The following is a 27873-nucleotide window of genomic DNA, read 5'->3' on the forward strand; positions in this document are numbered from 1 at the left end:
CCCGATAAACAAGTGGACATGTGTTAAAATGCAGGCTAGAAGAGCAGGAATTGAAGTCAAGGGTAAGGTTTTCATGAGGAAGGATGTTGTCCAGGGAGGATGTGTAGGGTGAGAAGTGGGATGGCCATAGGGAACGGCATGAGGACCAGCAGAACAGAAGCCAAGAAAGACTAAGAGAAAACTATAGGGAGAGACAGGGAGAAAAGCCAGGAACCCAGCCACCTGGACACCCAGGGAGGAGAGCTTTAACAGGAAGGTGGGAATTCCAACTGCATATCACGGCTGCAAATGCCCATTAGATTAAGTGGCAGTGCCCCTGGGGCCAGGTGTCAGTGGTATGGGGACTGAATAGAAGGTGAAGAAATGGGGACAACCGTCTTGAGACATTTTGGAGTGAAGGTGGGATGGGTACTAGCTAGAGAAGGGCATGAGGGTCAAAGAACGTTTATTTACCAAGACTGGAGGGGCGTGAGCCCGTTTAAATGCTACTGGGAAGGACTGGTAGAGAACGCAGGAGAAGATACCGTTACCAGCGGGAAGTAAGTGGTGGGCTGCGGGGCAGAGGTCACAGAGGGGGGACAGGAGCCCCAGCTCTAGTTAGGAGGCTACATTTTCTTCAGGGTGAGAGGGGCCTCGAGAACCAGTGGTGGGGAGTGTGAGGGGTGTCAGAGGAGAGGTGCCTGGGTTTTAATACACTGGGGCCTCAGCAGTGGAGGGTCCCGAAGCTGGGCTACCCGCCTCTTCCCCGCTGCCCGCCCCCTCCCCCCTGCCCGCCCCCGCCCCGTACTGTTTCCTTTTGGACCTACCCCTCCCTCGGTTATCTTCAGCCCCCCTGAAGCACAGGTCTGTGTTTCCCATCTACTCCCTCACCCTGGCCACACCCTCCCCAAACCTCTTCAGTCACGGCCCTCACACTCTATCCCAGCCACACGCCCCGTCAGCCACACTCCCCATCCCAGCCACACTCCCCATCTCAGCCATACCCCTGTGTCTCTCTCAGCCCAGCTACTGTTCTCCACTGCAGCCGAGACACCCGTTCCCTTCCCAGGCTGGCCTGCCTGGTTTCTCACCTGAATCATCGGCCTCTCTCTTTCTCAGCCTGTCTCCAACCTCTTTTCCAGTTTCTTCCTCAGCTGCTCCAGCATAAATCCCGCAGCCCCCAGCCGCTTCTTCCAGCCGGCAGCACGCTTATTCCACCCACACCCCCACCCCACCCCTCAACCATGGCTTTACGCCATACCGCCATGAGGTGTATTGCCATTGGCTGACTCCTTTATAGGACTCCGCCCCTCAACTTCCACATCCGTCAGCGCTGTCGCCCAACAACGGGGCTGCCTGCTTTAGGAAAGAAACCTTGAGCACCCTGTCCGGAAAGTGAGTCCTGGTCCATGCTACGTAGGTCAGAGGTGAGCTGAGTAGAGGCGCTGGCCGGGCAGCAAGGGTAGGGATCAGGGACGATGGCCCTGGTTCTGGGAGCGAAGGTGCCCGGAGTCGCCTGGGCCCTGCGCCTCCTTGGCTGCCTATGCTTTCGACCCCAGAGTCGGTGAAGATGAGGGGCGGTGGCGGGGACAGCTGTGAGGATGGGAGGGTCTCCCTGAGCCGTCAGTCGGAGCACAGAATCACCCCGTACCTTCTGCCTTTTGTGTGGTGGAGATGAGAGTCCCGGCGGGTGCCATCCCCAGGTTGGAGGCCAGCTGTCTGGGGGAGCAATAAAACTGGTATAGATGTGGGAGGGACAGGGGAACATCTGTTGGGGGAGAAGGAGGTGCCCTGGGTAATGCCGGAGTGTGTGTGTGGAGAGGCGGGGGGTGAGGATAGGGGATATCTTCCTCCTCGTATTCTGATCACAACCTATTAGTTTTACCCCAGGTTAGTTGATCATTAAATTTAGGGTAAAGGAGAGAGGAAAAGAAAGTCTTCCTAGGCTGATACCTCTGCAGATGAGCCAGCGGGGGTTTCCTGGAGGGAGGAAGCCAGCCTTGGGCAGGGCAGGTCACCTTCTGGCCAGCCGGGACTCTGCGCTGCCTGAAAGCTGGCTCAGGTTCAAGCTGACCCTTTGCAGCAGAGCTGTTGGTTTGGGGATGTAAAGAGGGCTTTAAGTGCTTCTGTCCAGAGAAAGTGGTTGGACTCTTCTTCTCAGAGAGGGGTTACTGAGGGCCAGGTCACCACTCTCGGGACAGTGGCCCCTTGGAGTTTGGGGGTTAGGAGTTGGCAGGTCAGTACAGAGAGCACCCCTGGCATAGGAGCCAGTGCAGAGGCTCTGAGAAGGGGTTGGCTGAGCTATTCTAGGATGCTAGCTGGAACTGCAGGCCCCAATTTACAAAAAAGGGCTCCTGGCTCCCTCCCCAGCACTGAGAGAGTTTGTTCCTTCCAAGTTGGGCTGTTTCTCCTGTTCCAAGGCAAGAACTCAGCTTTCCCTTGTGGGCTCATCTGTTTCTGTCTCTGGCTCCAGAAAGCAGAATTAAATGCTGTGTTACCTCATTTAATCCTTTCCACCTCATTACAGGGTTGGAGGCACTTTCCCCATTTTACTAAGGTTCAAAAAGGCTTAGTAACTTGCCCCCAGTCATATAATCAACAAATGTCAGCACTTGAACTCAGATTTGCCCATCTTTGCTTATACCAAAGCTTCTGAGAAGGAAGTGTTCCTGAAATGATTCAGCGCCGTTCATTGTGGATCTCCCACCCTGCCCCATGATCCCACATCTTTGGAAGCTAGGGTTTCTCACCCTCTGCCTTACTGACATTTGGGGTCAAGTAATTCTTTGTTGGGGGGAGTGGGGGTGTCCTGTGCACTGTAGGATATTTAGCAGCACCCCTGGTTTCTACCCACCATTTGCCGACAGTGATTCCCTCCCCAGTTGCATCAACCAAAAATTATTGCCAGATGTTCCCTGGAGGACAAAACCATCCCTGGTCGAGAACTACTGGTGTGAGCGATCTTAGAGTAACATTTCTGGGTGTCCTCCTGAAAGAGAACTTGATATATGTAAACCTATAGAAGACTCAGGCCAGCAGAGGGTTGTTTTATGCACAACTCGCCAGGAAAAAGCCTGTCCTGCATAGTGAGCTACACCCAGGACAGTTATGAGAAAACCATTGCCAGGAACTTGTATATGGGGAGAAGTAAGGACGCATCAAAGTCCTTCATGTTCTCCCTGAAGCTGATTAAAGAGATTTCTGGCATGGTTAAAGCGGTCGAGGCTGGGACGGATGAACCTGGGAACACTTTGTACCATTGCCATTATTTCATCCGGCCTCACAGGAGCTCTTTAAAAGGAGGTGGGGTTGTCCTTGGAGCTGTTTTGAGGTGTGTCGCTTCACCAGTGCCCTGCAGATGGTGGGGCAGGGGTAGGGGCATGCCATTAGAGGCTGCCCCTCCTTCCATAGGCCTGAAACTCCTACCTGAGGCAGCTACACACCCTTTTCCCTCCCGCTAGAAGAAAAACCAGTGTTGCCAGGGGGCCCTGCTTCCGGGCCTTCCCACATCTCCTGACCTGTTCCCACCCCCATGTTGATGGTCTGTACCTCCTGTGCATTTCTGCCTTTCCTCTTGGATGCTTGCCCAGCCTGCTCCTTTCTCCCTGGGCACCTTGGAGGACTGGCCGCTCTGTACTGATTTGTTTTCATACAATGGTGGAAGAAGCTGTTTCTACTGAGACAGAAGAGGAGGCGGGGTAGGCTGGAAGTGAGGGGCAGACAAGACCCCCCTTGCTCTGTAGCCCCTTCTGGTACCTTCCACACAGTAGACCTCACCTCGCTGATCGTGTGCACTGCACCCGCTTCACAGGCGAACCGCCTGCAGTGCCTGAAAACCCAGCCCGACTGTGTCTTGACTCCTCTGTTCTCCTCAGCCTGATCCCCACTGATCCCCACAGTGCTTGTCTCTCTCTCCCTGTTGGACAGGCTGCTCCTGCAGGTCTAGGCTTGCCTGAGGTTTCTCCGACGAGGCCTGGCCCAGGAGATGCTTAGCTATATATTGAAGGAATGGATTTGAGTGCTGACATCAGAAAGTGTCCTGCAGGAGGCGGTGACCATGCCCTCTCAGTGGCACAACCCCTGAGTCTTCAGTCATGGAATATGTGGAAACTTTCGAGGAATGGCATTTAAATGTTGGTAGCCTTTTAGCCCCAGCCAAGGTCAGTAGGGAAGAGGGTGAGAAACCCCTTAAAGAAGCTGGTATCCCCTCACAGAGTGATTCCTCGGGTTTTGAGCAGGGAAGAACCTGTCTCGGGATTCTGGGAATCAGAGTTCCAGCATTCAGATGTCTTTGTCTATAAGCCAGAGGTGGCGTTGGCTCAAGATCCCGTCCTTGCTGTCAGCTCTCTCTGGTAGCTTCTGTGCTTGTTGTTCTTCTCTGGGCAGAGATGGCCGAGTGAATTGCTTCCTCGTATATGCTGTGTCCCTCCTGTGGCCCAGGCCTGGGCTGTGGGGTATAGACACAAGGCATCCTGGGGCCTGTCCTTGGGCAGGTGATCCATCATGTGTGGTAGAGTGAGCGGCACTAATCAAGGGGCCCATGAGTGCTATGGGTGTCTGGGTGTGAGTTTCTTGGGAGCTGAATGTGGGGTGCTAGGGCCTTCTCAGGTTCTAGGCCAGTCCAGCCTCCTGGGATTTGCACAACGGAGCCCACAAGGTGGTGGAAAATGAGCTGATCCACCTGAGAGGTCAACAATGAATGACATACCCATTGGACAGGTACGTCCTGTGCCTGTGTGTGCCAGGTTGGCTCAGGTGCTGGGCAGATGGCCATAGGACAGTGTCTCTTTTGTGACTTTCAGATTCTAGCCAACCATTTAGGCATGAACCTGGGTGCCAGAGGTGATGGGGTGGTGTGGGGGGTGGGGCGGCAAGCAGAGTGAGTGAGGATGAGCCTGTCTCCTTTGAAATTAAGGCAGCAGTCAGCTCTAGGAAAGTCACAATGCTGGGTGATCTTGGCACCCAAAGGCTGAGTAGGACGGCGAGATGCAAAGTAAACAGCAAAGGTCCTCTGAGCCAGACAAGGGGCAGAAAGAAATTGCCCAGAAGGACTGGCGTTCGATGTCCCAAGTGGACCACCTGCCTCCATGAGGCCAGCCTTGGGAGTCTGCCTGGGGTAGGCACAGCCTTGAGAGTTCAGCTCTGAAGTGAAGCTGTGCTAATGTCTCAAAAACTTTCCCCTCTCAGGTACTGGGAAGACTTCATCTCTTCCAGAGTTAAGGTAAGTCATGGGCCTTCTCATGTCACACACTGTAAGGTTTTCTAGAGAGAGTGAAAAAGTTTGACGATCTTTGATATGAAGATCCTATCTAAGAATGAAGTGAATTCACTAGGGTGCATTTTAATACATTGACTGTTTTCAGGATTTCAGCAGAATGACAAGATGGGGGTGCAGAGAGATTTTCTGGTGAACTGATAAATTAACACATATCTTGAGAGAATCGAATTTCCCTCTTTGTGTGTGTGGTGGCGGGGGGAGAATGAATTTAAAAATACTTTTCACTAAAGTTGTGATTCACTGTTAATATATCCAAAACTGTGACATAACAATGCAAAAGCAGAATCACGCTGTACAAAGATCAGATCACTGAGCAAGCCCCCCGAGGAACCCCCAGCCCCATTTCCTGGGAAACACGAACAGTGCTGCTTCCTTCCTAATTATAACTTGAACCCCTTTCTGTTCTTCCTGCACTTTTGTTAAAAATTAAGATACCAAGGCCCTGAATCACACCCAATCCAGACCGAGCCCTCCCTTTGAGCCTCCCAAGAAGGCAGCCCAACCCCGTTCCAAGCGCCCCTCATACACACTTTTACTGAGACCCCCACGCTTCCTCGCTGCAGCAACTCGGAAACGTGGCGTTGACCACACAGGCTCTTGCTCGACCTCAGCCGGTGGGCATGGACATATATTCTGTTATGATTTCTTCTGGGCATTACCTTAGGCCACTTCATAATGCACACAGCACGTAAGATATGAAATGAATTGCCGTGTCAGTGACGTTAGTGCCCTCTTCCTTTGCTTTGCACTCTTTCCTATTCTCCTTTGGAATCAGTGGGTATTTAAAAACAAATGATGTTGGATCATTTCCTCATTGAGTCCTAAATGATCAGGATGTTTCTTGGGATCCTTAGAAGAGCTGACAGAAGAGGACGGGTCTGCCTTGATGTGGTCGCTTGCGCTGTGTCCCTGAGGGGCCCAGGCGCCAGCTGGTGCCATCCCCTGTGTCTTAGAGATGAGGGGAGCCTCACATAGACTAGACCTTGAGCCCAGGGCTGGAGGTTTCCTTCTTGGCTCTTATGCTGCTGAGAAACTTGAGGAGTGGAAGCAATCAGATCAGATGGCCCGTGAGTGACAGCTCCAAACTGGGTTGCGTAAGCCCTCATTTCCAGCCTGCCATTGCAAGTGTGCTACAGTCTGACTCCAAGGAGCCCTCTGCAGGAGCCTTCCTATCCTGGGCAGATGGGTCCCTCTGTCAGGATGGCAGTGATAAAAATGGCAGAAACATAACATGAGTGTTAAAGAGGAAATGGAGAAATTGGAACCTTTGCGCTCTGCTGCTGAGAATAGAAAATGGAAAACCGGTTGGTGATTCCTCAAAAGTTAAACATCGGATTACCATAGGACCCAGAAATTTCACTCCTAGGTGTGTACCCCCAAAATTTGAAAGCGGGACTCAAGTACACGTGAAGAGTGCTGTCACGAACGTGTGTGTACAATACCCAAAAAGTAGAAACAGCCTAAATGTCCATCAATGATAAATGAATAAACCAAGCATGGTGTCTCCGTATGCTGGAGTATAAGTGAGCCACGAAAAAGGGATGGAGTGCTGACACGTGCTATGTCATGGATGAACCTTAAACATGTTCTGAGTGAAAAGAAGCCAGTCGTAAAAGAGCACATATGTATGATTTCATTTACGTGAAATGGCCAGTGTAGGCAGATCCCGCAGAGACAGCATGTTAGTGGCTGCCAGGGGCTGGGGGGAGAGGAATCAAGAATGACAGCTAATGGGTCCAGGGTTTCTTTTGGGATGATGTTACCAGAGCAAAGGGGTCCGTCTGCCTGTGCACGTACAGGTTTTGTAGCAAAGAAAGTAAAGGTTTATTTTAGAGAGTTGCAAGTCCCAGAGACACAAGCAAGCTACCACTCAAAGACTTGACCTCCTCACCCCTCCACCCCAGGTGTCTCGTGAGGATAGATTATGTAGGGAAAAATCATTAGCCATGGAAACTCAGGGAATTGGAGTCATGGGCGCTACTGATTGGATAGGGCTGGGGTCATCAATCATCACCCCCATTTCTGGAATCAGCCATGGCATCATCCCGTCTGGTCCCATGGCGGTGGGGCTGTTCCCCCTCCAAGGGCCTGGGGCTGAAACACACCTAAAGCCAAGATACTATCTTTAGTTTAACCAAACCTTCATGTCCTCTTGATCAATAGACATGAAGCTTTATTCTTAAAAGATTTGACGCTGGCCAGAACCGTATCTCCTAACACTTAATGGTTGAGGGAGTAGGTACACAAGGGTAGAAAAAGCAAGTGAGTCATAATGCCGTTATGCGAGGTAAAGCTTGCTGGAATCAGAAAAAGCTATCTTAAAGAAATGAAGCCCGTGGCGCAGTTACAGTGATGGAAATGTTCTGGAACTAGATAGAGGTGATGTTTGCACAACACTGTGAATGCGCTGAATACCACCAAGTTGTATACTTGAACATGGCGAATTTAATGTTAGGCGAGTCTCACCTTAATAAAAAGAAAAGAAAAGATGGCAACTGCATCCAATTTCCCCTTGCGGTTTTGAACAGCCAGGACTTGACGGGCCTGTCACCCACGCCTGGTGCCAGCTGAGATGGCCTGCCTGTCCCTTGCTGACCTGGTGAAAGACCGTTGATTGTTGGTTTGACGTCGTTTATGGAGTGCTTGTCTTCCCAGCAATTTCACCGACGTGAGTTTCCAGATAAAGAACAGGAATTAAGAAGTTGCCACACTTGCCTCTAAAGAGATTTTTTAAAATCGGACTGCTTTTTCTTTGAATCCACGGATCTGTTGGCATTTGACCCCATTCTGTAATGCGGTCTGTGACAGTGAACAAAGGTCACCAAAGGTCACCTGCCTTTGGGTAATAGTCTCTGCAAATATTCCTAAACTCACTGACTGGAATCTCAGGAGTGAGAATTAACTTGTTAAATTATCACAATCTCTGAGGTAGGGCTGTTGTTATTCCGATTTTAGAAATGAGGACATTGAGGTATAGTGTGGTTCAGTAGCTTGCCCAAGGCTGTACAGCTAGTAGGAGGCAGAGCCAGGATCACAAAGGAAAACTTGTCAAATAGTGTGTTCTCTCTCTTGGTGATATTTTCAAGGTGTTGATTTTATTCAACTAATGTAATTTGTGGGTGGAAAAAGGGGCCACATACTAACCCTGACAGGCTTAGGGGAGACCTGCATTGCAGGCCTTACAAATTCAGACTGAAAGTAACCATGTAGAATGGTCTGATCCTAAAAATCCCTAATTAAAAGTGTGTCATGACCAGTAGTCACATCCTAGGCCTGTAGCTTCCTTGACAAAGGCCAATTTTTACATTAAGCGAGCCTTTCTACTGTCTTTTTGCATCTAAGATAACATAGTTCTGAAATATCAGCGTAATCCTCTTTTCCAGACCCCTCAGAGCACAACCTCCACGCCAGAGAGAACACAGATCCCCTCATTATTATCTCGTTCCCTGAATACTATCTCTATATGCTTTAAATGTTAATTAACTCTCCTGTACCCACCAATGTAAAAGAAGTATGTGTCTCTTCGTTTTACTTTTAATCCAATCCCAGAGATCCCCCCTCCTTTGCTTTCTCCTACTCCCTTAATCTACCACGAACAGATTTCATGAAGCCTTTCTTGTGTCTCCTCCTTTGACTCTCATGTGTAAGAGAAACTGCAAAACTGCCATCCTTTGGAGCATTTTCTTAATCTGTTGAGATTTTGCTTCCCGGCAAAATCTCATCAGTTTGGCACAAATAAACTGATAAAAATTCTCTATAGGTTTGGATATTTCTTACATCGACACGATTATCCAGACTTAAAGCTGTTTTTCAACTCAGTTTTTTAAAAAATGAATATTTAGGTTAAAATAGTGATTTTTTTTTTTTTTTTTTTTTTTTTTTTTTTTTTTTTTACCTTATAGTTACATTAGCTCGGGAACTATGTTTTCAAATAAAGAAATCCAGACTGGCAATTATGAGCATGCTTCCGGATATCATAGGAATCAGGGCTGGGTTTTCACACTTATTTATATTGACCATTATGTTCCATGACATTGAGATAACATTACATTGCTCTGATGCACTTTAGTTGAATTTTGCAGCTAAATCAATATTTATCAACCTGACCATATATTTATCAACATTTATTTTCTATGATTATTACATTTTGATTTTTTTTTTTTTAATTGGTATCTTTTCCTTCTGCAGAAAATCCTGCCAGGTCTAAGGAAAGATGGGAAATAGCAAAAGCCGATCAAGGCAGAATGTATGTTCACAGTTTCTTCCTGCAGAGCGGGCTGAGATGGATAGATTGTTTGCTACTCTGTCATCGGAGAAAAGCAGCTCAAATACCTCACCCAGATCCTTCTCTCTGAAGGCTTTAAAGGCAAGAGTAACCGTCATCAGTTATGTTTAGTCCAGAGCAGGAGTCTGCAAACTACAGCCCCCGGGCCAAAATCAGCTCTCTGTTTTTGTAAGACAGGTATAAGGGAACACTAAAACATTTTCTGTAAAGTGTCAGATAGTACATATCTTCAGCTTTGTGGGCTACTGTGGTCTCTTTGCACCTACTCCGCTCTGCCTTCATATCATGATGTTTTGGGGACATCTCTAATTTGACAATGACCAAAGGGGCCAGCCTTGCTTCCCGTCTCTTGACTATTGTCTCTTGATTTGCCTCTGGGTGACAGACTGCCTTAGCGAGATTTGTAGATCCAGTAACCACAAAATTTCAGGTGTTCCCGTGCCTTTAGGATGTGTAAGTGTTTGATGCCCTAGGAGTTTTATGGTACCTCTAACAAAATGATGTTTCGAAATCAAGGTTCACCTGACGAGGGGTTAAAATTTCCTGTTTCCCCATCTTTTTGCCCTGTTCTATTGGGCTTTTAACCATGTCTGAGTGCTCAGACTGAGGCAAGACACTGGCAAAGAGACAACATCAGCCCATCTTTCGGGGGTGGGGGGGTGGGCAATGCTGGAAGGCATTCTAACAACCTCTTCTTCTAGAACGGGAGCGATGGGGCATTGTGGATCCCCCAGCATACTCACTTTACAGATGAGGAAACTGGCCAGGGAGGCTTCTGGGCACAGCTGTGTGGTGTATATGCACATGCATGCGTGCACACACGTGCGTGCACGTGTATCTCCACTAGACCAAAAACACCCCCGTCTGCCAGGTCACACACCACGCTGGAGCAGACAGAACCAGACAGGCCAGTTAAGGACTTGACTGCAGAGTGGGCGGCAGCATTCACAAGTGTTTATCAAGATAGATATGGTTAAAAGTTGATCAGAAAACCTTGAAGAGACCGAATCAAGTTTCTCTTGGGAAGGAATTCAAGGTTGCTTTTCCTCATAGAATTTTGAAAACACTGACAGAAATAGATATACTCATTTTGAACAGCGAGGGTGGGAATCTGCTTTACAAGAACTGCAGAATATTGTCACAGTGTTGTCATAGTGTAGACAGTGAGTTGTTACAGGAGAATCCAGTTTGCAGACCCTACTATGATGGTAGTTTGTGATTTAGTTCATGGTTTGCTTTCCCTTGCCAGTTATTTGTAATCCCTGGACCAAATCTGATCTGATGTCGGAGTCAAAAAGAAAACAATATTTAAAGAATGTTATTGGCAAGACATTAATCAAGACCTAGATTTTAAATTTAAATAAAAATTAACTAAAAATGCATATTGAAAAAAATGCTTACTGAGCACAAAGAACTGCATGAGAAGTGAAAGCTAGCTAATATATTTGGAAGTCCCTAGTATATAGGAGACAAAATTAGTTATACACAGACATATGCTAATAAATTCAGACATGCAAATGGCAGCTATCGAAGTATAGAATGAAGATGATGTTCTAAGCAGAGTAAGGAGCAGATGATGGCCAGAGTCAGGAATGATGTGGCCAATCTGGAGAGACTGGAAAATTTGGAGGGATGAGTACAGATTGCAGAAGAGTCTGATGGCCAAGATGAGCCACAAGCCAAGACACGTTAGATATGTGGGTCCTTGGGTAGTGTGATACCCTTAGGCGGGAGAGGGATGGTACATGAGGGGATTCAGGAAGGTGGATGCATCGTGCCATAGCAGTGGTTGGTCTTGGTCCCCTTGTTTATTTTTCTGGGATCCTCCCATGTTTAACTGGCTCCCTGTCCAGCCTTTTCTCCTGCTTGTCTCCAACAGAGCCACATTGGAGAAGCTCTTCCCCCAGAGATGGTCACCAGATTGTACAATGGCATGCGGAACGTCGACCCAGCGGGGAAGGCTAAGGGGCCCAGCGAGAGCGTCTCCCAGGAGCAGTTCACGGTTTCGATGTCCCACCTGCTGAAAGGGAACTCCGAGGAGAAGAGTCTCATGATCCTGAATATGATTTCCGTCACAGAAGGTCCTGTGAAGGCAAGAGAAGTTCAAAAGGTAGAGAGGCCATGTGGCCCATCACGGCCATCCCAAGCAGTCTCGGTGTCCTTAGGTGGGGGACTCGGGATGATCAAACAGCTGGTGGGGACATTGTGGAGATGTCTGGCCTTTGGGAACCCTAGACCACATAACTGGTTGAGGTCAGAGCTCTGGATAAAGGCCTGGGCAAAACTAGACCAGCCAAGGGCATCATTAGAAAAATGAATCGCTACCTAAGTTATATTATCTTTTCCCACATTGTGGCATTGTAGTTGGCATTAAAGAGAGAAAACTCCCTTCTCTTTATTGATATGATGTAGGTCATTGGTCACAGTGGAAACGTTATTAATGGTAAAATTGTGATCTTCAAGTTTACAGAGGATCTGGTTGGCTCTGTAGTGCACGTGCTGAACCACAGACAGGAGCTGAGAGGCTGGACTCAGAAGAAAGGCTCAGGCCCCCCGCCCAGGGTGCAGGAGCTGGCTGCTCAGCTGTTCTCCGAGATGAAGCTTGCAGGCAAGTGCCCTACGTATGCTCACACACGGAGGCCTTGGCGGCGTAGAGTGGTACCGTGCTGTCTCAATTACTGTAGCCTTGCAGTAAAGTTTTGAAATCAGAAAGGGTGAGTCTTCCATGTTGGGAGGACCATTCAGATTGTCTAATTGGTTGACATACAATTGTTCACAGTATTTCCTCATAATCCTTATTTTGCAAGGTCCTACTTTCATTTCTGATTTTAGTCATTTGAATCTTTTTTATTTTTGGTCAGTCCAGCTAAAGGTTTGTCTATTTTTCGTCGATATTTTCAAAGACCCAACTTTTGGTTTTGTGGATTTTCTATGTTGTTTGTCTAGGCTCTGTTTCATTTATCTTTGCCCAAGTCTTGTCTTTCCTTCCTTCTGCTTCTTTTAGGTTTAGTTTGGTCTTCCTTATCTAGTTTCCTTCCTGCCTTCCTGCCTTCCTTCCTGCCTTCCTTCCTGCCTTTCCTCCCTCCCTTCCTCCCTCCCTCTCTCTCTCTCTCTTTCTTTCTTTTTTCTTTTCTTTTCTTTTCTTTTTTTTTTTTAAATTACAGCAGCTGCTTTATTTTGAACAAGAAAGTGGCATAAGCAACTGAGGGTGTCTCCCTAATATGAGAAATCGCCCTTCCCTCTCCACTCCCTACCCATGTTTTGGGAGAAGAGTGTGTTATATCCAGCCAGTCCTGTCATCTACTCTTACACTCCCTGGCAGGCAGCCATGGCATTGACTGGAATCTACTTAAAGCTGCTGAATTGGGTCCGGAGGGGCAGTTAAACAGCTACGCTTGGGGAACTAAAACTCATCTGGGTTCAAGTGAAGTGCATGTGCTGACCTGGGACTATGGAACGCTGATCTTGAATCAGAGAAAAGGAATATGATCGTCCACATTTCCACAGTTACTTCTGTGTAAAAACCAGTTTTATAGCTCCTTTCATGAAAACATATTCTGATCAAATAATCTTGCATCACTTAGTCTTAAGTCTACAATATAGAAACGAGGAGAACACAACAGATTTTCTGTTATCGCGCTCGGGACCTTCACAGGGGGTGAAGGGGTGTGCTGGCCCCTAGGGGGGTGAAGGAGACGTGCTGGCCCCCAGGAAGCACTGCTATGCCGTCTGCACCAAAAATGCCATGTACTCCTCCTAGCTGGCTGGTTCGTACACCAGTTCTCCCACTAACAACCACCTGGCCTTCCCATACTTCTGTTCATCCAGTGTGAAGCCATGGTAGATCCCCATGGGTAGGGTGCTTATGTCTCCAGTCTCCATGAAGAGGCGGACCCCTTGTCCTAGTCATCTCTCACGGCAAAGGAGCTGCTGTCATCCAGAATGTAGAGGATATCATCATCCAAATGTAGATGCTCCTCATATAACATTTTGATCTTTTCTCCATAATTTGGCAGTTTATTTTGGCATATGGTTATTACGTCCATCCAGGAGTAGTTTCTTTTCTAATCTTTTCTAATTTTGGATCATTCCCATGTTTGTCAGCATCCAGCTTCTAGTACAGGACCCCAGGATGGTGCAGCTGCTCTAGCCCGAATGCACGGTGGGGCTGTTCAGGATTGTCGGCAGGCTCATTCCCGTACCAGGCCTGCGCTCATTGCAGGGTGGGTTCCACTGGTACCCCAAGCTGTACCCTGACCTGACCGTGGCCAGGCCCATTGATGGTGCCAGGGCAGGAGGCCTTTATCTAGTTTCTCAAGCTAGAAGATTAGGTTATTGATTTGAGATCTCTTCTTTGTCAGCGTAGGCATTTATGGCTATAAATTTCTATCTAAGTACTGCTTTAGCTGCATCCTATAAGTTTTGGTATGCCGCGTTTTTGTTTTCATTCATTCTCAGTAGTTTCTAACTTCCCTTATGATTTTTTTCTTTGGTCTATTGGTTATTTAGAGGTGTGTTATTTAATTTTTACATGTTTGTACATTTCTCAAATTACATTGTTACCGATTTGTAATCTTATTATTTTGTGGTTCAAGAACATGTTGTGTGATTTCAGTTCTCTTAGATTTATTGAGTCCTGTTTTATGTCTAACATATGGTATATTCTGGAGAATGTTTCACATACACTTGAGGAACTCGTGCATTCTTGTAGTTGAGTGAGAAACAGTATCTATGTAAGTTTCCTTGAGATTTAGAAATACCTCATGGTAGATCTCTTTGCAAAGCAGACTTATAAAGGTATTACTGTTTTATTCTAAAGCTGGATTTAAAAATGGAGTTTGAAAAACAGGTTATATTTCAAAAATTAATTTAAGTGAGGCATTTGGAACTTGGAAAGTGTAACGACATATAATATATAACTATATGTATATGTATAACTGTATAATAATATATATAAATGTAAGCAGCAGTTTGTCTTCTGGTGTCACCACCATGTCACCTCCATTCTTAGTAGGTGAGAGAGAGAAAACAGGATTATAGATGCTGCTCTGAAACAACTAAGCATAATTTGTAGTTAATGAAACTTCTTCCTGATAAACTATAGGAGTACCAAATAAGTGACCAGCCACTACCCTGCCTTGGCTGGAGAACACTTCTACATCCTTTCCAAAGGACTTTGTTAGGGCAAAAGCCCTGGACAAGTGGCTTTTGGTGTAGTGCTATCAAGAGCAACAGCTGAGAGTTTCAGGGCCGTGTCCTGGGATGAGGCCGTTGTGGGCCTCTGAAATGCCGCCTGTTGTGGAGAAAAAGACAAGAGTGTTGATGTCGAATCGTTTAGGTTCATGCTGTCCAACGGAAATAATTCAGGCACCAAAGCAAGACATACATGAAATTTTAAATATTCTAGTAGCCACATTAAAATAAAAAGAAGCAAATGAAATTAACTTTATTAATACATCCAAAATATAATTTAACATTGGCCATCAATGTGAAAAAAAATGATTGAGATATTGTACATCCTTTTTGCATACCAAGTCTTTGAAATCGGGTGTACATTTCATGCTTGCCACACATCTCAATTCAGATGAGCCAGTGACGAGTGCTCGGAAGCCACATGTGGCTCCCACTTGGACAGCACAGGTTTAGGGGAGCAGACATAAGGAGATGTAATCATCCACTAATACTGTTTTTCCCTCTCCTAGACGGCAAGAAGCTTCTGGGGCCTCAGTTGCTGGACTGTGACTGTGACCAAGCTATGATCGAGGACTGGGTGTTCAGGGCCCACCTCGTGGCCACGTTCCTGAGTGTGGTCATCCACAGAGGCTTTCTCTTGCGCTTGTCCCTCAATCTGACCACCCTGGTCCCTGAGTGTCAAGTTGACCAGGAGCAGGAGTTTGAGAGTGTCCTGGATGTCCTGTCGGTCATCTTTGTCAACTCCCACCTGCCCAGGGAGCAGCAGCACCGCTGGCATCTGCTCTTCTCAACCGAGCTCCATGGGCACAGCTTCGCCCAGCTCTGCTGGCGCATCCCACACCGGGGGCCCTGCGTGGCACTCCTCGAGGACCACGATGGCTATGTGTTCGGAGGATTTGCCTCCTGCTCCTGGGAAATCAAGCCTCAGTTTCAAGGTAAGACTTGGCTACAAAACCCTGCTGGTAGCTTGTTACGAGTTCTGTTCAGACAGCTGTGGTGTGGAGACCTCTGGGCACCAACAAAGCATGTGAGCATTTCTTCCATCTCTTCCTCCAAGAGTTTATCTTGATGCGTTTAGAGGACAGTGAAACGTAGTGGTTTAATGCTTCATGGATTTCTTTTCTGATTCTGATGGCAGAGCCAGATTAGCAGGAGGACAGGTATCTTCATCTCGAATTTCAGATTTATTAAATGGTGCCAGGTCCAGGCCATGGGAGAGGTTGGGCCGTGGGTGCCTCATAAGGGATCAGGAGACGCCGATTCTTTCAGATGGGACGTTTCGTCTCATGGCACCATCTTTCTTGGAACCCAAGGTGTGTTTGCTTTGCTGCTTCTCCTGTGGTTTTTCAGCTTTGTGATTTTGCTGGAGTTTGGAAGTTCTTTGTGGGAATCTCGAATACAGCGGAGGGATGGCTCTAAGTAAATTCTTCCCCTTCCTCGAAGAATGCTCTGATAAGCATTTTGAAAACACTTGTCTGCTGGGCAGTGGGTGGTTCATCTACTCAGGGGGTGAAATTGTCTTCCCAGGGTCTGGTGGCACTGCGTATTCCCTGGTGCATGGCCCGGCTGCCCGAATCTATGTTCTCAGTAGGGACCCTCGAGGACGAGGGCTTTTCCTAGGGGCTCTGAGACCAGATACAGGCCCGCTCTCACTCCCATGGGCGAAATGAATTCCTGGGAGGGTCCCTCCCATTGAGAGGGCGAGGTTAATGCCCTTCCTGGCTGGGTCGGGGGGAGGGAGGACCTGAGATGCAAGAGTGAGGAGCGAGGCCATGTGCTCCTATGGAACGGGGACTGCGTGTCGGAAGCAGACGGTCATCAGCTCTCATTCATTCTGCTGCATCCCTCCCCTCTGCTCTCCTCGCTCTCAGCAGTGTTATGCAGCTGCCTCCTCACTGGCCCTCTGCGTTTAGCCTCGTCCCTCCAATCCATTCACCACATCCCAGTGAAGCCGATGTGCTTGCACAGACCCCGCTGCCCTCAGGACGGCACACCTTTTATCTCTACCCTCACGACCCACTCCTGTCCCCCTCGCATTCCGTGCTCAGTCTCACAGGACTTCCCGTGGTTTCCAGAACAGGCCGTGCGTGTTCCCTCTCGTCTCAAAACCTGGCTCATGCTGCTTTCTCCCTCTTCCACCTGTTTGCATAGCCAGCTTCTTGTTGGGACTCAGCCCAGGGTCCCCTCCTCCAGGAATCCTTCCCAACCATGCGAGGGCCTTGTGCTCTCTGTGGCCCTCTGTCACACTGCATACCTCTGGAATTGTTCCCGTCTTCCTTCTGCTAGGCAGAGCTTCTGCCACTGGGGCAGCCATGTCCAGGTACAGAGCTGCCATTACGGAGAGGTTTGCTTGGCGATGGAAGGCCGCTGCTGAGATGGTGGAAAGGAATCATGAGAAATTTGCACGGAGTTGGTATGCCTCTGATCTGGGATCCTGTTGTTTCTGGGATTTTTAAATCTGGGTTTCAAATGTTCCAGATCTGGTAATCGGGTACTGCTGGTCGGGGTCCCCATCACATCATTTGGTGATGTTAGAGCTCGCGGTTCAGCTAGGGAATTTTAATGTGGAGAGGCGCTAGCTGGGGATCTACTGGAGTCTAATGTTTTTTAAGTGTCTACGAGAAATAGATGACTAACTTTCCAGCCAATTCATTCAGAACGGCTTTATGCGTCGAGTCAGTCAAGTTCAGAAGAGGATTCTTGCTCATTGTCCTAAGAGCAATCCGATAATGTTTTAGACTTGAAGTGAAAGTGACAACTCCTGGCCACTGCTGGGTCTTCTAATGAGAATTACCCGTTAAGAAAAACTTGACGTTAAGACGGAAACTTCGCGTATGAGTCAGCTTCGTGTCCTGGGGGCAAGGTGCTGTTCTCTGAGCGATTAAATTATGTGTGCAATGAAGCTTAGCGTATAAACTATGTGATGGTGATTTGTCAGTATCACCTGTTGTGAAGTTAGATAGGGGAGGGACATATTGGCATGATTTGCTGGTAATACTGACTCTTTGGGTCCTTGCATCCTAGAGAGTAACCTTTCCCCACGTGGCCTCCCTGATGGGCTAGAGTGGGGTCCGTTGCAGCCAAGGGGCCTCTACTTTGTGGGCCAGTCCCCCTTCTTAGCATCAGGAGCCCGTAAATGTTGGTCGAAAGACAGTCTTAGGGTTGCAAAGCAAAGCGATGCTATGCCCAGCTCTGGGGGCAGTTCATTATGTCTAAAACTGCCCCCAAGCTGCGGGGGCTGCCCAGGCCCCTGGACTCAAGCCTAGAGTAAAGCCCGTTGTCACATGGCTCCAGGGGACCTCTCCAGGCTCATCTCCCTTCTTTCTCTACCCCAGTACTCACAAACTCTTCAGTAAGGGGAAGGGTCCCCGCTGTGCCTTGACCCCGCTGGTCCGTCCTCCAGGGAGTGGCTCTCACCTCAGCCATCTCCATCTCAGCACGCCCCCCCACCCCCAACCTTGGAGGCACTAACTCAGCGGCTCCAGAAGCTCCCCCACCACCTCCACTGCACCCTGCCGATCTGCCTAGCTTGAGGCCCGAGCTTCGCTTGCCCATCTCTACCTGTCTGGGCCTTTCTTCTGCTGAGGACTAGCCTCTCCTTGGGGCTCTTGGGGCTCGAATACCCTTTTGTGTCCGTCTTGCATGTCCTCCTCATCCGTGTTCCCATTTATTTCCTAGAACCTTCCTTCCCGCCTCACGAATGGCCTAACCCCAAAGTACCGTGAACTGGGTCTTGGGTTGGCTTGTGGGGCTCGTTTCGACATCAGGAGCCCTTCGTGATGTTAGCAGGCCTTTGGGCCACGTTTTCACGGCAGTGGGGGCGTCTCTGGTTTGGTTGCCCCTGAGCTGGAAGCTGCCTGGGGGCCACACATGGCCTCCAACCCTCTCCCCGATGCTGAATGTGCTTCTGGAATGAAGGAATCGAGAAAAAGGGAAGCTGTCATTTCTACAGTTTTGTCTAGTACCTTCTTTCAGTGGCGTTGTAGTCACACTTGTGCCCTTGGTTGAAGGTAGACGGTCACCTTTCCTTCCCTGTGGGGCAGCTGTGTGTCTGCAGGTTTTCTCTCCCCTCTGGATGATGTGCTCTTTTAGGCTGGGGACAGCCTTACACAGTGTCAAGTGCTGACTTGAGGAGGCCTTGCCAGCACCACGTCAATACCTGGAGTGACCGCCTGCCCCCTTGCTCCTAAATTAAAAGACACCTGCCCTTTCTGACTTTGATGCATTCTTCTGATGAACAGCGGGCAGAGTTCCCACCTCTGCTTTCCTGGTGAGAGCTAAAAGGTGTCCCCAGCAAGTATATGTCACATTCCTTTTTAGAGGTCACTCTCACCCTCACCCTCAGCTCATACTCTGAGGATCTAGGCAGTCACAGGGCCTGTCCTCTGCGAGGCCTGGGAACTGCCCACTGGTCTGAGATGTCTGAGCTCCTGGGTGTATGCAAGCTCAGAGCCCATCTGAAGACCCATCTGACAGTCCTTGTTCTTCTGCCTTCGGAGTGGTGGCTTGTTTGCAATTCTGGCTTCTCTCTGCCTGGCTCAGACCAGTGATCCTGCTGATTTGCACTCTGGTCACTTGCAGGGGACGACAAATGCTTCCTGTTCTCCATCTCCCCCAACATGGCCGTGCACACCTGCACGGGCTACAACAACCACTACATGTACCTGAATCACGGGCAGCAGACCATCCCAAATGGACTGGTGAGGACTGCAGAAGGGCTGGGGACGTCCTGCCTTCGTGGCGTCCATCTCTGGTGGAATCGATCCTGATATGCCCAGGCCGACACTTCCCGCCATGTCAGGGGGAGCTGTGTGCATTCAATTACACAAGCATGCTGTGTTCTGTTCATTCTGCCGGGGCTTCAGGGCCCCGATGAGTGACATGGAGTAGGAGTCCAGACACCTCAATGATTATTCTAGTAACTTGTAATAGGATATGTAAATTGTACCAATCTATATATTTCAGAGATAAAAAACATTAAAGAAAATCACATTCACTTTTCACCCATTCCCTTCTCACACTGGTACTTAGGCTGATGTGGGCGCAGGGTCTGATGCTCAGGCCGAGGCGATGCTGATGATCTTCTCTTCGCAGGGCATGGGAGGGCAGCACAATTACTTTGGGCTGTGGATCGATGTTGACTTTGGGAAAGGACACAGCAAGGCCAAGCCCACGTGTACCACGTACAACAGCCCTCAGCTGTCAGCCAAAGAAGACTTCCAGTTCGAGAAGATGGAGGTGTGGGCGGTTGGAGATACCTCAGAACTGAACCTGGTTAGCATGGGCATTTCTCTACTTTCTCGGCTTTAGCCCTTTTACTGCTCCATCTAGAGATAGTTTATTCCAAATTTGTTTGCAGTAGCTGTTGCCGGCCAGAGGGATGCCAATTGGTGCACAGCACAGAGTGCTGTTGGGGTCCATGGAAGATGGGTTAGCAGAAAGAACGGCCCCGGGGAGGTGGGGCCCTACCCAAGGTGGGAACTGGGGTGGGTGGGTGGTCCATCTGCAAGATGAGGAGGGCTGGAGTTGCTCCTAGTTCTGTGCTTCCACGATGAGTCATCGTTTGGCCTTCTGTGCCACAATGGCATGCCAAGGTGGAGGGACCTCGGTGAGGCAGCCAGAGCCCCCACCATGTTTCCCTGTGGCATCAGGAAATATGGATCCACTCTAATGATCTTGAAACCAGCAGAACAGCACTGCTTGTTCTCGGCTGCACATCATTGGTCATTGAACGCACTCTTCCCTTCTTCCCAAGGCCAACAGCGGCAAGAGCATTCTCGATGTGGACCCCGAGGCTCAGATCCTGCTGGAGGTCAGTGGGCGGGGTCTCCACAGCCAAGGGCTCCGGGAACCATCTGACAACTAGTGAGGAGAAGCCCTGAGCTCGGGTCATCCTGGACAGAGCGCACGGCCTGCTGGGGCTTCACTTTAACCGGTCACGTCTAGATAGATGTCCTGGATGTGTTTAATCAGAAGAGTAAAATTCCTCTCATGCCATATATTGATTGGTGGGTCTATCTCCCAGAAATCCTGAGTGTTAAATTAGCAACTTAATTTTTACTTTGTATATTTCATATTGCTGAAATGCAAGGATCCTGAGACCTTTGAGACCTTGGTTGGAATCAGCGTTTGATGAGCATGTGAGTTCTTGTGTGTAGGGCGTTCCACCCACTGGGGGTCACTTGACCTCTGCAGGCTGTCCCAGTTAAAGCATGTCTTGATGTTCCATTTTGCCTGGTAAAGGACAGAGGTGTTTGGATGTGAATCTTGACGCTTTCTGACAATAGTTTTCTATGACGTGGAATTTCTGTATTTATAAAAAAGCACAGTGTATTAATGAGGGAAACAGCTGAAGATTTTGGAGATAATAGTGGCGTGAGTCCTCAATACGTATTTATCATAAGTTTCCACATCTGCCTTTCTCAGCTGAGCAAATGAGAAAATGAGATTGACAGAGAAGCAAAGTTGTGGTTCTGTTATTAATTTAAATGTGGGGGACATTTGGGGGCCCTCATATGACCTCTTACATAAGTCAGTGGTAACTTGGCATCACTCCCCTGGGTTCTGGGTCTCCTGGCACCACACCTGTCAATATCACCTCCCTGCCAGTGAACTGGGCTTCCAGGCAGAGCTGCCACCTCCCAGACCTGAAGCAACTGTAAACACACCAAGAATTCCCTCCTTATAGGAGCTGTGGGACCCTCTCTCACACATATACCTCATCCTCTTGTCTTTTACTGTAAGCTTTGACCTTTTATTATAGAGTTTGCCCTGATTCTAAGCCATAGCAAACTGAGCTGTTTGCATTTTGCAAGTTCTGCATTTTCTACTTTGCACTTAGCAATGCCCTTGGCTGAACAGAAGGCCTTATAAATTAGCCTTCAAAAGAAAAGCACGTGCTTGGTGCGCGGAGAGGCAGCAACGCGACACACACGGACTCAGCCATGATTGATTTTCCTTAAAAAAAGGCAGTTTCTTAATAGCTTCTCAAGTACATTGAGTGACTTCCTCACTGATGGGGTAGTAGTTAGAGGATATTGGAATCCTCAGATATCTTTGCCATAAATCTGAAGAATTAGGTCTCAAATCTTCAATTTGTTGTGGAATTTATATATATATATAAATAATGCAATTAAATACCTCACTAATAAAAGGTTCCTTGGCGTCCATACCTCCAGTACCATTTGCTGCTGCCTCTGCGGCTGTTAGAGAGGCTTAGACTTTGCCCTCACGCTTGCTTTCTGCCTTGTGCTTGTTCTAATGGGTCTGTTTGCCGAGAGAACACACTTACAGGAGGAAAGGGGTGCCCAGACCAGGTGCTGGTAACCTCGGGGGACGCCGCCCTTCTGGCGGGTGTGCGGCGCGAAGCACACTAAGCTGTTTAGGGTGTCAGCCGTGGCCAGGGCCACTGGCCTGCGGCACCATGTTCTACCTGGGACTGGGAAACCTGCGATGCTAGTTTTATCAAATGAGTTTGTTCTATTATGAAGTGAGAATAACGATTCCGGTTGTAAGGATCAGCGGTCTCCCTAAGTGAAGACCAATTAGCGCCCAAAAAGGGGCTAGGAAGAAGAGGTGACAAAATGCGGTTGGTGGTAGGAATGTGTCTACTGTTATTCCCCCCACCCCCGCCATATGTTTTCAATTAAAAAAATTACCATATGTATACGTGGTATAAAACATCAAAATACAAAAGGATATACCTTGAAGGGGAAGTCTTCCTCTTGCCCTTTTTCCATCATTTCCTTCCCAAGAAGCAAAACTACTCACAAAAAGCCACTTAGACCTTCCAAAAGTAACTCCTTGTACACCTAGCATAATCGTGTTTTGCAAACTAATATGTCCTTCACTTTTTTGGGGGGATGACTCCACATCCACCCATCTGTGTCCTTCTTTGCTTTCATTGACTGCATAATGTCCTGTGATAACGGATGTGCTATCATTTCTAATGTCCAGCCATCCCCAGCTGCTAACAGTGGCTGCAGTGAATACCCTTTATGTGTGTCTTGGTGTGATTTTTGTCTGGAGGATAAACTTTTAGAAGTTGAATTATTGGATCAAAAGGTATGTGGTTTTTATTTAAATACTGACAAATTAACAAACTTCTTCGAGCTGAATTTATACTTCTAACATACTAGAGTGCTGGTTTGCTGTGTTTTCACGAACGCTATAGTAAAATTTATTTTTTGTTTGCCTGATTTATGAAAACTGTAACTTTATTTTCTTTTGCTTTCATGAATGACACTGACCAGCTTTATTTTTCAAAAGCCATCTGTGTTATATCCTTTATCTTGTTTTTTAGGGTGTGGTTTTCTTATTGATTTGCAAAAGTGCTTTTTTGAATAGGACAAAATAGCAATTGCCATGTGTGGTAACTATTTTTTTCTAGTTTGAGTGCTTATTTTTCTTTACATGAATTTTGCATCGTATTTGCCAACATTTCCTCTTAAGGCTTCTGAGATTTATGATTTGCCTAGGAAGTTTTTCTCTACCCTGAGATTTTTAAAAAATCTGTTTTTTAAAATCTGCTTTCCATTTTTAATTCTAAATCTTTGGTCCATTCAAGATGTATTTAAAAATAGACCTCAGTCTTACTCCAAAATAAATTTCAGTACCTTTTATATGAAATGGTATGTCTCTTTCTCACTGAATTAAAATGCTACTTTGTCATCAACCAAATTAATTTTATGATTTTAAAAAAAAAGATATAAGAGCTATTCCCCTGTGACCTTTGGTAGCTCTTTGACTACTAAAAAGTTTGATAGTAGCATTTTTGAGATAGCATTAAATATAGATTAAGTAGGCAGAACTGACATCTGGCTAAAAATTTGATTCTTCCTATTCAATAACAGGACTAAGCTTGGTAGATAAATTTTTGTTGTCATTGCTGACAGTGTAAGTGGACTCTTTTTTTCTAATTGATTCTTTGAACATAGGAAAGCTCTTAATTTTTCTGCATAGTTTTGTACCCATTTACCTTGCTGAATTCTTTTATCTGGTGGTTTTCAACCTTGAGCCTACATCAGAATCACCTAGAAGGATTCTTAAAAATGCAGATTGTGGGGCTAGAGTTCGATTCAGTAGGTTTGGGAGGGACTCAAGGATTTATATTTCTAATAAAATTCTCAGGTTGTGATGCTGCTGCTTGTCTGGGGACCTCACATGGAGAACCACTGCTGTTCATTTTTTTTTTAATGAATTCTCTGGGAGTTTGCAGGTATTATTATTATTATTTTGGTCTGAAATCTTTATTTTGCCTTTATTTTGAAAAGATTGCTTTGTTTTGCTTTTTGAAAGATATTTTGATGTTTTTTTTCCCCTTGCCACTTTAAAGATGTCTTTCTGTTGTGTTTCAGCTTGCAAGATTTCTATTTCTGCCCCTGCCCCCCAGCTTTACTGAGATATAACTGACATATAACATTGTGTAAGTTTAAGTTGTGATCGTAGCTATTATGCTTGCATACCTGGAAATAAGGATAATTTCCCTACCCTTCTGATTTCTAGACCTTTTAATTTTTTTCTCTTGATTAATTTTTTTAGCAAATACTTTCAGAACTTTAAAAGTTATGATACATCCTTCTCATTCCTGACTGTAATGGAAATGCATCTAGTCTTTTACCATTAAGCATGACACTGGCTGCTATTTTGAGGTATTTCAAATATAGAAATATTTTCATGTAAAGGAATTTCCATTTGTGCTTGTTATTAAAGGGTTCCTATCAAGGGTAAATGTTGAATTTGATAAAAAGGTTTTTTTTTTTTTTTAGCATTTGTTTTTCTTTTTCAGAGTTAATCAGGAATAGGTTTCCAAATATTGAGCCATCTTTGTCTTTTAACGGTCACTTTTTCAGTGTATTAATTCAGTTGGCTTATGTTTGGTACTTTTGTAGCAATGTGTGTAAATGAGTTGGTCTGTATTTTTTTGTTTTGTTTTGGTCAGATTTTATGTAAATTATGCTTTAAAGTTGTGCTAGCTTTGCAAAAATAATTTAGAACCTTTCCCTTTGCTGGGTTCTAGAATGCAAATTGAAAGGTATTCCTTAAAGTTTGGGTAAAATTCATCTGGTACTTTTTGGTTTGGTGGGTGAGGACGGGGTTAACTCTTGGTAACTGTATCCATTTCTCATCTGGATTGCTTTAAATTTCTACTGGGATCAATTTTGAAGATTTTTTTTTTTTATTTCCTACAAAAATTTCCGTTTTATTTGTCTTCAAATTAATTTACATAGAGTTGACTAAAATATTTGAAATCTTTTGTAATTGTGGGCTTTTCTCATTTTCATTTTTCCTAGATTCTACCAATTTTATTTTTAAATTAATTTATTTCCTCCTTATTTTTGTTCATCAATTCTTTAGAGTTGATTACTAAATTCCTAAATCAAAAAGAATGAAAGTAAATGAATATATAGAGCTATTACTTTCCTCTTTGAGCTCTGCTTTATTTAGCAGCATTGCATAGATTCTGTTAGAAATATATTCATAGTTAGCTTCTAGATTTTCTGCAGTTTTTATGTTGATTTCTTCTACCCAAGGGTTTTAAAATTTTGATATGCTAGATAATTCTCCTATAATTTTTTTAGTTTTATTGAATCATGCCTACGGAAGTTATCTATATTATATCTACTTCTTGGAATCTATTAAGGTCTTAGTAATGTCCTTCCATGTGGTCAGAGTCTCATGAATTTTCCTATGTTTTTCCTAAATTTCCTGTCTTGTTTGCTCTCTGTATTTGGACATTGCATTGATACCTACCCAGGCCTGTCAGATTTTCAGGGGTGAGTATGTCTTGTTAAATTCCCTTCTCTGTCTCACTTACTGATTTTGGCCTTGATTTTATTCTTGTCTGACATTATCACCCTGTCGTGTACGTTATTTGCATTTACCTGGTATATCAGTGCTCAATTTTTCTGAGACTGTTTTTTTTTTCATATAAACATTTTTTCGAAATAACTTTAGACTGATAAAAAAGTTGCAAAAACAGTACAGAGAGTACCTGTGTACCCATCACCCAGCTTCTCCCCATGAAAACAGCTTACATAACCATAGCACAGTTATCAAATCCAGGAAACTGGCATTTCTGTAATACCATGAACTAAACAGCAGACCTTGTTTGAACTTCATCAGCTTTTACCTAGCATCTGGTTTGAGGCAGACTCAAAGCTAAGGGCACAGTCTTCTAGCTCAGGACTTCTGATACCAACTGCAAATTTGGAGAGTTCCCAGAACCACCCTCAGGTTCGATAGTTCTCTAGATAGACTCACAGAACTCACTGACACCTCTTAAAATGATGGCGATCCTTATTACAAGGAAAGGATACAAATTTGAACCGACCAAAGGGCAGGGAGTGAAGGGGTTCCAAACACAGAGCTTCTTGTCATCTTGGGCCTGTGAGTCCTTCTAGTAGATTATTGAGCCTGAGAGCTATTGTGGGGACTCCGATACAAGTTCTGTATAGTTCTGGTATATGTCTAGATTCGTGTAACGACCTCTACAATCCAGTGCAATACTGTTCCATCACCCCCCAGAACTCCTTTGTGTTCACCCTGGATAGTCACACTCTCCTAATCCTTGGCAACTTCTAATCCATTCTACATCATGATAAATGTCTCTTTGAGAATGTTATGTAAATGGAATCACATAGTGTGCAACCTTTTAGGACAGCCTTCTGTCACTCAGCATAATACCCATGAGACCCATCCAAGCTATGATGTGTGTGTTCCTTCTCACTGCTGGGTAGTATTCCACTTTGTGGATGGATCACAGTTTCTTTATTCGTTCACCCACTTAAGGACATGTGGGTTGTTCCTAAGATTTGATTCTTCCAAATAAAGCTGTCATGAACACGTACCGATTTTTGTATGAATATAAGTCTCCCCTAGGATTCATACCGATGAGTAGGATTGCTGGGTCATGTGGTAAGTATAGATTTAACTTTACAGGACATTGCCAAACTGTCCTCCAGGGTGGCTGTAGTATTTATATCCCTACCAGCAGTGTCTACAATTCCAGCTGCATCCTTGATGGCACTTAGTATTTTTTTTTTTAACGTTAGCTATTTTAATAAGTATGTAGTATTTCTTACTGTGAGCCAAGGTTGCATTTCTCTCCTGGATAATGATGTTGAACATTTTTTTCATGTGCTTATCTATCATATGTATGTCCTCTTTGGTGAAGAGTCAGTTCAAGATTTGGCCCCTTTTCTAAAAATTTTAAGTGTTAAAATTTTGAATTTAAACAAATATTCTGGATCCAAGTCTACTGTTGGATATGTGGTTTGAAAATATTTTCCCCCCAGTCTGTGGGGTATTTTTATTCTCTTAATAGTAATTTTTGTAAGTAAATCTTTTTAATTTTGGTGTAATTGAATTTATCATTTTTTTCTTTTATAGATGGTACTATATTTTGGTGTCATGTCTAAGAACTCTTTGCCTAACCCTAGATCCCAAAGATTTTCTCCTGCATGTTGGTCTATGGCCCATTTTGAGTTAATTTTTTTAGAAGGTATGAGTTTTAGGTCAAGGGGTTCATTTTTACTTATGGCTATCCAGTTGTTTCAACACCATTTGTTGATATAACTGTTTTTCTCCATTGAATTCCATTTGGATTTTGTCAGAAATTAATTGGCTATACTTGTATGAGGCTATTTCTGGACCCTGTTCTTTGCAAGTATCAATCGACCCTGGTTCTGTTTGATTATTTTTTTAAGGGGAAGCATACTTCTTCGGCAAGCACTTTGCCAAAAGGTCCTGGAAAGGGAGGGGAGCAGCAGGAATTGTGCCTGACTCAGAGTGAAGCCCTGTAGCAGGTTGTATGTGACAAACGATTTGGACTTTACCTCTCAGCAGTTGCCAAAGGTTGGTAGCTGCTGGGCAGATATCACGTCTGCCCAAAAGGTTTCTCCAGCTGGGCCCCTTGATATTCTTCTTGCAGGGATGGCGTGCATGTGTCTCCCCATTTAGCTCTGGTGACACTTGGAGGGGCAGAGGAGCATAGTGACCAACACCCCCCCACCCCGCCCCCCGCCTCCAACTTGCAGGCTGTGAGTCTTACTTTGGAAGAATCTGGACTCTGTCTGCGAGTAGTAGGGTTCCACTTTGACCTTCCCTCTGATCTGGCCCGGGTGTCACCATCCTAGGC

The 27873-nt window shown here is 46.0% G+C and overlaps 1 protein-coding gene across 8 annotated transcripts; it reads left to right on the forward strand.

The window, feature by feature from the left end:
- Nucleotides 1-1301: 1301 nt before the first annotated feature.
- On the forward strand, nucleotides 1302-26583 carry MEAK7 (MTOR associated protein MEAK7). Of its 8 annotated transcripts, XM_039888765.1 has the most exons (10): nucleotides 1302-1406; nucleotides 5167-5200; nucleotides 7786-7925; nucleotides 9446-9623; nucleotides 11422-11652; nucleotides 12006-12150; nucleotides 15245-15670; nucleotides 19317-19435; nucleotides 19830-20009; nucleotides 20491-26583. In XM_039888765.1, exons 4-10 carry the CDS (start codon nucleotides 9471-9473, stop codon nucleotides 20599-20601), a joined length of 1365 nt encoding a protein of 454 aa, XP_039744699.1. In that variant the 5' UTR covers nucleotides 1302-1406; nucleotides 5167-5200; nucleotides 7786-7925; nucleotides 9446-9470; the 3' UTR covers nucleotides 20602-26583. The 8 variants fall into 8 exon arrangements, with proteins under 8 accessions (XP_039744699.1, XP_039744696.1, XP_039744701.1 ...); XM_039888762.1 differs by lacking the exon at nucleotides 7786-7925; XM_039888767.1 differs by lacking the exon at nucleotides 7786-7925 and having other exon boundaries at nucleotides 9446-9503.
- Nucleotides 26584-27873: the final 1290 nt, after the last annotated feature.

This window comes from Pteropus medius, unplaced genomic scaffold, assembly GCF_902729225.1.
Source record: "Pteropus medius unplaced genomic scaffold, Ma_sr-lr_union100, whole genome shotgun sequence".
Taxonomy (NCBI): domain Eukaryota; kingdom Metazoa; phylum Chordata; class Mammalia; order Chiroptera; family Pteropodidae; genus Pteropus; species Pteropus medius.